This window comes from Doryrhamphus excisus, linkage group LG7 (assembly GCF_037039965.1).
Source record: "Doryrhamphus excisus strain RoL-2023G ecotype Guam linkage group LG7, RoL_Dexc_Guam_v1.1, whole genome shotgun sequence".
NCBI classification, from domain to species: Eukaryota; Metazoa; Chordata; class Actinopteri; order Syngnathiformes; family Syngnathidae; genus Doryrhamphus; species Doryrhamphus excisus.
In genome coordinates, this window is record NC_136363.1 from 3,302,999 (window position 1) to 3,317,131 (window position 14,133).

At 38.6% G+C, this 14,133-nt stretch overlaps 1 protein-coding gene across 3 annotated transcripts in view; it reads right to left on the reverse strand.

Moving 5' to 3' along the window:
* The window catches only part of LOC131101788 (adhesion G protein-coupled receptor B1-like), a 72,275-nt gene that overhangs the window by 21,039 nt on the left and 37,103 nt on the right, over positions 1-14,133 (reverse strand). For 2 of the 3 annotated variants that reach the window (XM_078791913.1, XM_078791911.1), the window contains exons 4-13: positions 8,627-9,349; positions 6,044-6,193; positions 5,852-5,950; positions 4,299-4,463; positions 4,054-4,218; positions 2,931-3,095; positions 2,686-2,850; positions 2,512-2,613; positions 1,616-1,722; positions 1,342-1,536 (exon numbers count right to left, since the gene is read on the reverse strand). In XM_078791913.1, coding sequence (XP_078648039.1) covers positions 1,342-1,536; positions 1,616-1,722; positions 2,512-2,613; positions 2,686-2,850; positions 2,931-3,095; positions 4,054-4,218; positions 4,299-4,463; positions 5,852-5,950; positions 6,044-6,193; positions 8,627-9,329 — 2,016 coding nt within the window. In that variant the 5' untranslated portion in view covers positions 9,330-9,349. The remainder of the gene's footprint in view (positions 1-1,341; positions 1,537-1,615; positions 1,723-2,511; positions 2,614-2,685; positions 2,851-2,930; positions 3,096-4,053; positions 4,219-4,298; positions 4,464-5,851; positions 5,951-6,043; positions 6,194-8,626; positions 9,350-14,133) is intronic. The other variant, XM_078791912.1, reaches the window with a different exon arrangement.

Genomic DNA, 14,133 nt, shown 5'->3' on the forward strand with positions numbered 1-14,133 from the left:
GGAATGTGGGAGGAAACCGGAGTACCCGGAGAAAACCCACGCATGCACGGGGAGAACATGCAAACTCCACACAGAGATGACCGAGAGTGGAATTGAACTCGGGTCTCCGAGCTGTGTGGCCTGCGCGCTAACCACTTTCTATGCAGCATGTCCTCCAATGAACTGCTTTGCTCAGACACAATGCAGAATGGGAAACTTCAAAACTCATATTGGTACTTCTTTGTATATTTTTAGGTACACCTTTGGAGTGTTAAGTTACTGTGTGATGAGTTTAGTGTTTTTTGCAAGCATAAACATGGCTAAATAAACTAATAGACATGTTTTTGGAATGTGGGAGGAAACCGGAGCACCCGCAGAAAACCCACACATGCACAGGGAGAACATGCAAACTCCACATAGAGATGGTTGAGGGTGGGATTGAACTCGGGTCTCCTAGCTGTGTGGCCTGCGCACTAACCACTTTCTATGCCACATGTCCTCCAATGAACTGCTGTTTTTGCAGAATGGGAAACTTCAAAACTCATATTGATACTTCTTTGTATATTTTTAGGTACACCTTTAGAGTGTTAAGTTACTGTGTGATGAGTTTAGTGGTTTTTTGCAAGCATAAACATGGCTAAATAAACTAATAGACATGGGAGAACATGCAAACTCCACAAATTGAATGAAATTGAACCCTGGTCTCCTAGCTGTGAGGTCTGCGCGCTAACCACTCGACCACCGTGCAACCACGATAATAATCAGACATCCCTAATTCATGCAGAAACTCATATTGGTACTTGTTTGTATATTTTTAGGTACACCTTTGGAGTGTTAAGTTACTGTGTGATGAGTTTAGTGTTTTTTTTGCAAGCATAAACATGGCTAAATAAACTAATAGACATGAGAGAACATGCAAACTCCACAAATTGAATGGAATTGAACCCTGGTCTCCTAGCTGTGAGGTCTGCGCGCTAACCACTCGACTACCGTGCAACCCCGATAATAATCAGACATCTCTAATTCATGCAGAAACTCATATTGGTACTTCTTTGTATATTTTTAGGTACACCTTTGGAGTGTTAAGTTACTGTGTGATGAGTTTAGTGTTTTTTTTGCAAGCATAAACATGGCTAAATAAACTAATAGACATGAGAGAACATGCAAACTCCACAAATTGAATGGAATTGAACCCTGGTCTCCTAACTGTGAGGTCTGCGCGCTAACCACTCGACCACCGTGCAACCCCGATAATAATCAGACATCTCTAATTCATGCAGAAACTCATATTGGTACTTGTTTGTATATTTTTAGGTACACCTTTGGAGTGTTAAGTTACTGTGTGATGAGTTTAGTGTTTACCTCGACGTCTGCATTGCTGAGCCTCAGCCTGGTTGCCTTGTACAAGTCGGAGGTGTTCTTCAGGATGTCCATGACAGCCAAAAGGTCGCCGCTGTACGTGGCGCCTTCATCGGTTAAGAACCTCAGACGGGAAATCACTTCGGCGATGCCGTCCACGTTTTGCGCCATCTGTGCTTTGGTACTGTAGTCCCTCGACTGCAAGGGTTTGTTTTGGTAAATTAGTATTCATCATCATGCCTGTTTCATATTAAAAATTACTTTTTTGGGATCTCACCAGGATCTGAATGTTCTCGTAGTTCTTGGAGACACACTTGATGTAAGTTGGACTCTCCCATGTGGCCAAACCGACAGCATTAAGACTGCAGCGGCGAAGAATCAGACCTGTATGAGAAGAAGTCCAACATGGTAAGGAGGACATTCATACGTATATACATTAGAGCTTTACTGTCAGCAAGAAATATTTCAATATTGAACAAAGCAAAAATTTATTCACAATCAGAAATCACTCCACACTCTTTATTGCTCTCTGGTTCTACCATATCTTACTTATTGTGTGGGAAATATGGGCTAATAACTATAAAAGTAATCTTCACTCACTAAATGTACTGCAAAAAAGGCCAGTAAGGATAATTCATAATGCCGCCTACAGAGAACATAGTAACTCCTTATTTGTAAAATCAGAAATCTTCAAACAGCTAAAATAATGCATAAGGCTAAAAATAACCAATTATTGAAAAAATAAAAATAAAAATAAAAATAAAAATAAAAATAAAAATAAAAATAAAAATAAAAATAAAAATAAAAATAAAAATAAAAATAAAAATAAAAATAAAAATAAAAATAAAAATAAAAATAAAAATAAAAATAAAAATAAAAATAAAAATAAAAATAAAAATAACAATTACATTTTTTAGGATAAAAATAAAAATAAAAAAAAATTATAAAAACTAAAACAACCCAACAAACTTTAATTACATTAGGAAAGCAGGAAGTGAACAAATGTAACAGTTACTGATTGTAAAAGTACCAGATGGAGGGGTAGGATTTAATAAGCTTTGCTTCTTCCTACTCCTTTTGGACATGTGGAACTGTGAACTGATTATGGGATGCATTCAATTGTAATCTGATGCATGTTCAAATGAAATAAAACCATTAAACCATAAACAATACCTGCAGCATCAGCCGGACAGGAGATGGCAGCCATGTCACCAGCAGGGGTCTTCTTCCACACAACATCTCCAGTGTTCTGCTCAGGGCAAATCTCATGTGGCTCTGCAAGATCCGTGCACAGCATGAGCACCAAATTGTTACTGGAATTGATTCCAATTCTTTCCCGTGACTCACCGGGGCATCTCTTCTCGTTACAGCGCCTCTGCTCCCCTCTTTCACCGGGGCAAGGCTCCCCACCGAAGAAAGGACCTTCGCATAGTCTTTGTCTCTGCTGGACGCCGCCGCCGCAAGTCTTGCTGCAGCTTCCCCATGAGGTCCACGCGTGCCAGCGTCCGTCAACTTAAACACACACAGCAACTTTCACCTTGATTGTGTACTGTAGATGCGTCAATTATAGTTTTTTTTATTTTTTTATTTACCTGGACACTCTTTCAGGAAGCAGTTGACTGCCTCTTTCCAGCTTCCGTGGCATTCCGAGCCCCCGTAGGATGGGCCATTGCATTCTCTTGTTCTCTGCATGGTACCGTTGGAGCAAGAGGCAGAGCAGGGGCTCCATGCTGACCAGTCGTTCCAGTGTCCGTCCACTAGAGGGAAGCAGATTCAGTTCATTCAGTTCATTCATTGTCTACCGCGTATCCTCACAAGGGTCGCGCAGGGGGTGCTGGAGCCTATCCCAGCTGTCTTGGGGCGAGAGGCGGGGTAAACACTGGACTGGTGGGTAGCCAATCACAGGGCACATATAGACAAACAACCATTCACACTCACATTCATATCTATGGACAATTTGGAGTCGCCAATTAACATAGCATGTTTTTTCCACACAGAGATGGCCGAGGGTGGAATTGAACTCGGGTCTCAAAGCTGTGTGGCCTGCGCACGAACCACTTTCTATGCCGCATGTCCTCCAATGAAATGCTTTGCTCAGACACAATGCAGAATGGGAAACTCATATTGGTACTTCTTTGTATATTTTTAGGTACACACTTTGGAGTGTTAAGTTACTGTGTGATGAGTTTAGTGTTTTTTTGCAAGCATAAACATAACTAAATAAACTAAAAGATGTTGTTTTCTATAATAGACATGTTTTTGGAATGTGGGAGGAAACCGGAATACCCGGAGAAAACCCCCCACGCATGCACGGGGAAAACATGCAAACTCCACACACAGATAGCCAAGGGTGGAATTGAACTCGGGTCTCCAAGTTGTGTGGCCTGCGCACTAACCACTTTCTATGTCGCATGTCCTCCAATGAACTGCTTTGCTCAGACACAATGCAGAATGGGAAACTTCAAAACTCATATTGGTACTTCTTTGTATATTTTTAGGTACACCTTTGGAGTGTTAAGTTACTGTGTGATGAGTTTAGTGTTTTTTTTTGCAAGCATAAACATGGCTAAATAAACTAATAGACATAGACATGTTGTTTTCTATAATTGACTCCTAGCTATGAGGTCTGCTCGCTAACCACTCGTCCACCGTGCAGCCTACAGTTAATTCCCTTATGCTAGAAAAGTCACACACATACAAATCCAGGGAACTCACCAGGGCACACGGCAATGTTGCAGAGCTTGTTCTGTCTGGAAGGTCCGTTGCAAGGTTCTCCTCCATTCTGGGGCAGCTTACAAGTACGGGAACGGTCACGGTAACCACGACCGCATGTAGATGAGCACAAGCTCCAGGGGGTCCATTCATCCCAGGCTCCATCAACTGCAGGAGTCGGATTTGTTGTTGTTACGGAAATGTCTACATCAAGGACATGAGCATCACATGATAGAAATGGAAGTCACCTGGGCAGATGGCGGTGTTGTTGCAGGGTCTGTTCTCTCGCAGGGGTCCGGTGCATTGGGTGGTGAAGGAGGAAGTGGCGCAGACGCGGGTTCGGCTTTGCCAACCTTCTCCGCAAGTCACTGAACATGCAGTCCATGCGGACCATTCATCTGTTTTAGCGTTTGCTGTAAGAAAGGCAACAATTTTTTTGGTTAAATATTTTGAAAAAAGGTGCAAAAAAATAAATAAAAATGAATAAATCAAAATCAAATAAACTTTATTTGTAGAGCACTTTTCCTACACAAAGTGCCACCTGCCCCTGACTCCGACAGACGGGTGGACCCCCACATCAAAGGGAGGAACCCCCAGCCGGCCGGGTCGAAGGGACCCAAGGATGGCACCCCCTCAGCAGACCCGACACAGCCCCCAGGGTGGAGGATGCCCGCCCCCGAGGAAATACTGGAGTTAAAAGCTAAAGACTAAAAGCATAAAATAGGACTAAAAATATAAAAAGAAAAGTTTAAAATATTTTATTATTATTTATTATTATTTATCATTATTTATCATTATTTATTATTATTTATTATTATTTATTATTATTTATTATTATATATTATTATTTATTATTATTTATTATTCATTCATTTTCTACCGCTTTTCCTCACAAGGGTTGCGGGGGTGCTGGAGCCTATCCCAGCTGTCTTTGGGCGAATTATTTATTATTATTTATTATTATTTATTATTATTTATTATTATTTATTATTATTTATTATTATTTATTATTATTATTTATTATTATTTATTATTATTTATTATTATTTATTATTATTTATTATTATTTATTATTATTTAAATTTGCATGTTCTCCCCGTGCATGCGTGGGTTTTCTCCGGGTACTCCGGTTTCCTCCCACATTCCAAAAACATGCTAGGTTAATTAGCCACTCCAAATTGTCCATAGGTATGAATGTGAGTGTGAATGGTTGTTTGTCTATATGTGCCCTGTGATTGGCTGGCGATCAGTCCAGGGTGTACCCCGCCTCTCGCCCGAAGACAGCTGGGATAGGCTCCAGCACCCCCGCGACCCTCGTGAGGAAAAGCGGTAGAAAATGAATGAATGGATGGATATTATTATTTATCATTATTTATTATTATGTATTATTATGTATTATTATTTATTATTATTTATTATTATTTATTATTATTTATTATTATTTATTATTATTTATTATTATTTATTACAATAATATTTTAATTTTTATTAATTTTATTTTTTTTATTATTATTTTATTTTTATATATTTAAAAGCCTGATTAAAAAGGTGTGTTTTTAATCTTTAAAAAAAATATATCAACAGTCTCCGCAGTCCTGAGGCTTTCCGGCAGGCTGTTCCACAGGTGGGGGGGGGGGGGGGCATAGTGGCTAAATGCTGCCTCACCGTGGGTTTTAGTTCTGGGTTTTGGTATTGTTGATATGGTAAAAGCAGATCAGATAAATAAGAAGCTGCAAGGCCGTTTAAAAACCAGTAAAAAAAAATCTTAAAATTGATTTTAAAACTGGTGTAATGATCTTACCGGTTTGGGTTGCAACAACTCCAAAGCTGGGGTCATCAGTGTGGTCTCTCCTCAGACCAATAATGGCTCGCAGACCCTGACTTTTGGTGCGTTCTTTGCCTGAAAATATACAGAAATTAAAATTCAAATTAGCCTAAAATCCTATTTAATTCTAGGAGATTAAACTGAGGTTATTAGATTAGATTAGATTACCGATGCAGGCTTGTGGGTTGCATGGCCGCCCTTCTTCAACGGTGCCTTCACAGACGGCATCATCGGGTTGACAGGTACGACTCCGCACCTGGACGCCACCCCCGCATTCCTGGCTGCATACTGACCAGCGACTCCATCCGGCCCAGCCTTCTGCGTGAAAGAACAGTTTAATGATGTTTTTTTAACCCTCATATTACAACATTATTCTGGTCAAATAAATTTTAGCTGTTTTCTTTGTTGTTGTTACATGTCACATGTTACGACACCCCCGTTTTACATAAAAAAAACTATATTAGGAAAGCAGGAAGTGAACAAATTAGTTAAATTAAAATTAAAATTAAAATTAAAATTAAAATTAAAATTAAAATTAAAATTAAAATTAAAATTAAAATTAAAATTAAAATTAAAATTAAAATTAAAATTAAAATTAAAATTAAAATTAAAATGTGGAAATATGGGCTAATAACTATAAAAGCAATCTTCACTCGCTAAATGTACTGCAAAAAAGGCCAGTAAGGATAATTCATAATGCCGCCTACAGAGAACATACTAACTCCTTATTTCTAAAATCACAAATACTTCAACTTGCTGATATAGTTCTTCTTCAAACAGCTAAAATAATGCATAAGGCTAAAAATAACCAATTATTAAAATTAAAATTAAAATTAAAATTAAAATTAAAATTAAAATTAAAATTAAAATTAAAATTAAAATTAAAATTAAAATTAAAATTAAAATTAAAATTAAAATTAAAATTAAAATTAAAATTAAAATTTTTTTAGGATAAAAATTAAAATAAAAAAATTAAAAAAACAAAAAAACAAACTATATTAGGAAAGCAGGAAGTGAACAAATGTAACAGTTACTGATTGTAAAAGTACCAGATGGAGGGGTAGGATTTAATAAGCTTTGCTTCTTCCTACTCCTTTTGGACATGTGGAACTGTGAACTGATTATGGGATGCATTCAATTGTAATCTGATGCATGTTCAAATGAAAGAACAGTTTAAGGTTAGATGAGATAAAAAAGGAAATAAAGGTTCAAGTACTTCCTTGGACAGGAAGTGTGTCAATATTACTGGACTATTTTCCTGACTGATAGTTGTTCAGTTTCTTCAGCTTTTCACAACAACGACGACGGTAGCAGTGTTGCTATGACAACCGTTTCGCCTTTCAGCTTCGCCAGCTGACTGTGAGGTCTTTGTGCTCCTTTCCGCCCTCCAACCCCCCCCCGACCCCCCCGAGCTCCGAAGTTAACACGCTTAGCTTGCAGGTAGCGATGTGTGCACTTTGGGCAGTTCATCTAATTAGAGACATTTCTACAACACCTTTGATTCGATTCTTATTAGTTTGTAACTGCTGAGTGCACATCCCCTGTTTGATGCCTGGGAGACTTGATTAATAGGAGCGACACGCACTAAGGCACAGACTAAGAGGTCAGTGGTTCAATTCCACCCTCGGCCGTCTCTGTGTGGAGTTTGCATGTTCTCCCCGTGCATGGGTGGGTTTTTTTTCCGGGTACTCCGGTTTCCTCCCACATTCCAAAACCATGTCTATTATTATTTAGCCATGTTTATGCTTGCAAAAAAACACTGAACTCATCACACAGTAACTTAACACTCTAAAGGTGTACCTAACAAATGTACAAAGAAGTACCAATAGACTTGGCTATTATAGAAAACAACATGTCTATGTCTATTAGTTTATTTAGCCATGTTTATGCTTGCAAAAAAACACTAAACTCATCACACAGTAACTTAACACTCCAAAGGTGTACCTTAAAATATACAAAAAAGTACCAATATGAGTTTTGAAGTTTCCCATTCTGCATTGTGTCTGAGCAAAGCAGTTCATTGGAAAGTGGTTAGTGCGCAGGCCTCACAGCTAGGAGACCCGAGTTCAGTTCCACCTTCGGCCATCTTTGTGTGGAGTTTGCATGTTCTCCCCGTGCTTGCGTGGGTTTTCCTCCCACATTCCAAAAACATGTCTATTATTATTTAGCCATGTTTATGCTTGCAAAAAACACTGAACTCATCACACAGTAACTTAACACTCCAAAAGGTGTACCTAACAAATATACAAAGAAGTACCAATATGAGTTTTGAAGTTTCCCATTCTGCATCGTGTCTGAGCAAAGCAGTTCATTGGAAAGTGGTTAGTGCGCAGGCCTCACAGCTAGGAGACCCGAGTTCAATTCCACCTTCAGCCATCTTTGTGTGGAGTTTGCATGTTCTCCTTGTGCTTGCGTGGGTTTTCCTCCCACATTCCAAAAAAACATGCTAGGTTAATTAGCGACTCCAAATTATCCATAGGTATGAATGTGAGTGTGAATGGTTGTTTGTCTATATGTGCCCTGTGATTGGCTGGCGATCAGTTCAGGGTGTACCCCGCCTCTTGCCCAAAGACAGCTGGAATAGTCTCCAGTACCCTTCGCAACCCTCGTGAGGATACGCGGTAGAAAAGTTTTGTCATTTACGATGACCCCTGAAGGCATCAAATACTAAACTGCATCAAGTATGGATCATGTAAGGTTTGTTTGGAATCACCAGTGCCTGTTTTAAGTTCGAGTTCGAGTCTTACTTACTGATGATCTCGGCATTGCGTCCATTGTCTCTTGGTACCGGAATGCATTTCTCCACATAGACGCCGCCCCTGTAGCAGCTCCCCGGCTTCCTCTTTGGGGCCTCCCAACATTGGCACGGTGTATTCATGATCCCGCAGGGGTACTCGTGGGTGCTACTGGACAGGCACTTCTCCAACCACTGGCACAACATCTGACAGGCGGGCATACTCGGGTTCCTCTTCCCGACTACGAGAAACTCGGCCTTGAACTCGCTGACGTCGTTCTCGCTTTGAGGAATCTCGACACCGTTACTCGGGGCCACTTTACGGATTTGAAGGAACTGCTTGCTGGATTCAAGGTAAGTGACGGTAGTCGACGCGTCGCACAACCTCACGACTTCGTCGTAGCTCTCCATACCCAGGTAAGTCCGGGACGTCTCGATGAAGGAATCAAACTGGAAGGTCCTGATCTGCCTCGGTACGCAGGAATCAGTCGGTTTAGTGATCTTCATGTAAACGGTATAGCGACGAGGGTCGGGGTTCTGCAGGGTCCAGGAGCACGGTGCCGATGGAAGTGTCGTCGTGGAGGAGAAAACGCCAAAGAAGCGACTTTGTTCGAGAGTCGCGCAGGTGGCAGACGCCGGACCGGACGGCGTGGAGGACGTGGAAGTGAAGAAGAGCACAAGAAGAGCCACGGAGGACCAAGAAAGAACTGATGACGCCATCGGGTCAGCTTAACCTTGAGCTGCAAGCGGGACAGGAAATGAGATGCAAAACAATCTGGTGTGATTATTAGTTACCATGCAAATGAATTAGATCTATATAAAAATAAAAATAAAAATAAAAATAAAAATAAAAATAAAAATAAAAATAAAAATAAAAATAAAAATAAAAATAAAAATAAAATAAAATAAAATAAAATAAAATAAAATAAAATAAAATAAAATAAAATAAAAATAATTAGTTACCATGCAAATGAATTAAACCTTGTCCACCTTGATGTTCAAACCTCCGGATGATATTATGCATGTGATTAGTATCATCGCACGTATTGAATAAAACCCCCGAACTGACCGCTTCTCATCGAGATAATTGCGACCAAGCCGCAATTAAAGCCCTTCACAGAAGGCTGGTATCACCAGGCGCTTAGTCTTTTCCTCCCACACACTCGCCTGAACTATGAATCGTGTGCGTCATGTCTGACGTCCATCCAAGCATCGCCACTAGCGACCGCGGATGTTTAGAACCATTTAAAAAAAAAAATGTTGTTCTTGTTGTTGTTGCTGCACAAAAGCACGTCTCTACTAGAGACGGATTACATGCCTGCAAAATGCATGCAACTTTTGAAATATAACATATTCTTTGCAATGCATGCATAAAAAAAAATATACAGTATATATCTGATGTTGCAAAAAAAAAAAAATGCTTCATGCAATGTGAAGCGAGTCTGCAAGAAAGAGCACAGTCACTTTCACGCTCACACGGTTGCTCAGCAACATCTCTGACTTCTCTGGTTCTACCATAGCTTACTTATTGTGTGGAAAAATATGGGCTAATAACTATAAAAGCAATCTTCACTCGCTAAATGTACTGCAAAAAAAAGGTCAGTAAGGATAATTCAGAGAACATACTAACTCCTTATTTCTAAAATCGCCAAACTTGCTGATATAGTTCATCTTCAAACAGTTAAAATAATGCATAAGGCTAAAAATAAGCAATTAGCTAAAAATGTCATCCAATACTTATAATAAAACTTACAATAAAACTTATAAATTATATATTATAAAATAAAATAAAATAAAATAAAATAAAATAAAATAAAATAAAATAAAATAAAATAAAATAAAATAAAATAAAATAAAATGAGTGACTAAAATTATCTTATTTTTTTTCCTTATAATATTAAGAGTTTAGTCACTCTTTAGTTTCCCTGTTATTTTCCCTCATATTACAACATTATTCTGGTCAAATTTGCTACTTTTTTCGAAATTACAACTTTTTTTCTTAAATAATATTTCTTAAATTTTTGCAGTTTTCTTCGTTGTTTTTACATGTCACCCCTGTTCTACAATAATAAAAAATATATATATTAGGAAAGCAGGAAGTGAACAAATGTAACAGTTACTGATTGTAAAAGTACCAGATGGAGGGGTAGGATTTAATAAGCTTTGCTTCTTCCTACTCCTTTTGGACATGTGGAACTGTGAATTGATTATGGGATGCATTCAATTGTAATCTGATGCATGTTCAAATGAAATTAAACCATTACCATTACCAATACCATGACTTATGTTCCAGCATTTCTCTTTTTTCCTATCTGCTTTTCTATCAGAGGAAGTAACCAATTCTTTCCATGCACCTGCTTCCATGCAATTATGTTCCCTCCACTTTGTGAGAAGCATCTGCTTTGTGTAGACAGGAGCATCTCTCTCGTTCTCTGTGTCCCGCCTCCCAACAACCGGAAGCTCCATGAATGTGCATCGGAGGAAGCACGCGGTGAAAAGAAAGGAGGTCCAGCTGTTGTCGTCTGTGTGATAGCTCACATTTCCTTCCTTGACTTTCTGTTTCTTTTCTCTTCCGCTTGACCATTTTATTGTTGTTGTCGAATACATTTCGGATTCAGAAATTTTGTTGTTATGGAGATATGGCACTTTAAAGGCTGCAGTGCAGTTCTAAAAGAATGCATTGTGCAGCAAAACACATATTTGATCTATTCTGTGAATTAATATTCATGTGCAAAACCATGCCAGGAAGTTCTTGCAACATGTTGGTGAAGTCAGACTTTCCCCCCCCCCCAACAGTGCAATCAAAACGCATCACCAGCCAGAAAGCAGCAGGATAAAGTTCTGCAGTAGAAAGCAAGCCTGGTTTCAGCACCACGGACAGCTACAATGAAAGGTTTCAGTGTGCAAAACGTCCGGTTGCATTACATCAGCGATAACTGTAATAATGCAACATTTTTCAGCACCACGGACAGCGACCGTGAAAGGTTTCACTATGCAAACTGTTGCAGAAGATCAGCGTTAATTCTCATAATGCATCATGTATCAGCACCACGGACAGCGACAACGAAAAGTTGCAGTATGCAAAACGTCGGTTGCATAAGATCAGTGATAATTGTAATAATTCAAGATTTTTCAGCACCACGGACAGCGACCGTGTAAGGTTACACTATGCAAACCGTTGCAGAAGATCAGCGTTAATTCTCATAATGCAACATGTATCAGCACCGCGGACAGCGACAATGAAAAGGTTTCACTATGCAAACCGTTGCAGAAGATCAGCGTTAATTCTCATAATGCAACATTTATCAGCACCACGGACAGCGACAATAGAAGGTTTCAGTATGCAAAACGTCAGTTGCAGAAGATCAGCGTTAATTCTCATAATGCAACATGTATCAGCACCACGGACAGCGACAACGAAAAGTTTCAGTATGCAACGCGTCGGTTGCATAAAAATCAGTGATAATTGTAATAATTCAATATTTTTCAGCACCACGGACAGTGACAATAAAAGGTTTCAGTATGCAATACGTTGCAGAAAAACAGCAATAATTCTCATAATTCAACATTTCTCAGCACAAAAAACACATTAATTTCAAAACAGAGACCAAAAGGATGAAATGTCTTACCGCTACGCTCAACTTCGGAGTATCTGGCCAAAACTTTTTTGCTGTTCCTTGTCAAAAAAAAAAAAAAAAAGATGCGACAGGTCCTCTTCCCGACCCGAGGGGGTCAGTCCCAAGTTTCACAGCAGCCCACTTTCACAAGCAAGTTAATTTTTTTTAAAAATATGAGACTCGAACCAAACTCCAAAGAGTTTACTACCAACTTTGTAGCAGCTATATCCAGAGAAACTGGCGTATAGCGCAGGTTGTGATGAATCAGGGGGGGGGTTTTGAAACGGAGCTCCAGTAGACAATCCGAAGAAACAAAAAAACGGCGTTTAATCTGAGCTCCCGGATCAATGTTGGTACTTCTACTCCCGGCTTCGGAGTCTTCTCGCTTGTGGCGCTGGCTGCAAAGTGGGTTGAGTGTGAGTGTAGCGTGTGGCCTTCTTGTGGTGGTTTTATATACAACCCCGCCCCTCCCCTTGCAATGGGAAAAGTGCGTGGACGAAGTGAATGAGACAGCACCCGCAAGAACGGGAGGGGAGGAGTGTGTGCGTGGGAGAAGTGTGAGTGAGTGTGTTTGCGCAGAGGAGGGAGGGCATGTGATGCTGGAGAGAAAGAAAGAAAGAAAGAAAGGGAGGGAGGGAGGGAAGGCTTGTGCGCATAGATGCGGACGATTATGAGCACCCAACTACGCACGTATCAACGCAGAGCCAAAGGTACCGGAAGGAGGATGAGCACATTCACTGTCGAGCGGTTGGACCCAAGCCAAGGGGGGATTTCTTGCAACGTGAATGCAAAGAAATGCTTTGTCGAACCTGAATTGAACATTTGCAGACACAAATGTGGAAATTGGCCACCGCCCGTGTGCCTTTGGGCGTGGTGAAATGATACAGTTTCACTTCATAATGTCTTCCCATACCAGGGATGTCCAAACATAGTCATATTTTTATATTTTCTAAAAGATTTTTTTGTATATTAAAAAAAAAAAAACAGCCTGCGGTGACAATGCACATTGCATGCACATTTTTGTGACATATTGCACATTTTATTGCAATTTTTATACAAATATTACAACTTTCGTCACATAGGTGTTTATATTAATATTATATATTATAAATTATATATAATAATATATAATTAATAATAATATACATTATAATATATAATATCATATTATAATATATTATATTATTAATATATTAATATCAATATTAATGCTAATATTATTATTATTATTGTCTTAATTCTCCTAATATTTGGACTTATTATAATATTATAACAAGGGATATCCAATAATTATTGATAATTACTGATAATTATCAGCCAGATATCAGCATAAAAAATCATGAATACCAATATTCCACCAAATGAGATATGTCATGTTACACATATCGGTATCGGAATTTGAGAATTGGGAAATATCGGCATATCAGCGAAAAAAAAATCATCCTTAAAATCATCCTTAATTATAATTTTTTTAAAATAACTTTAAACTTTAAAATATTTTGACTGTGAAAAAAGTTATTTTTCTTCTGGTTAATATTTCAACTTAATGCTATTTTTCCTCCTAATATTATGACTTTATTATAATTTTTTTTATTGCCTGCTGTGACAATGGTTTCACCATTTATTGCACATTTTATTGCAATTTTTGTACAAATATTACAACTTTCTTCACATAGGTGTTAATATTAATGCTAATATTATTATTATCATCTTTATTCTACTAATATTTTCACTTATTATAATATTATAACTAGGGATGTCCAATATTTATTGATAATTACTGATAATTATCGGCCAGATGTCAGCATAAAAATCATGAATACCAATATTCCACCAAAGGAGATATGTAATGTTACACATATCGGTATCGGCTGATATCGGTATCAGAATTTGAGAATTGGAAATAT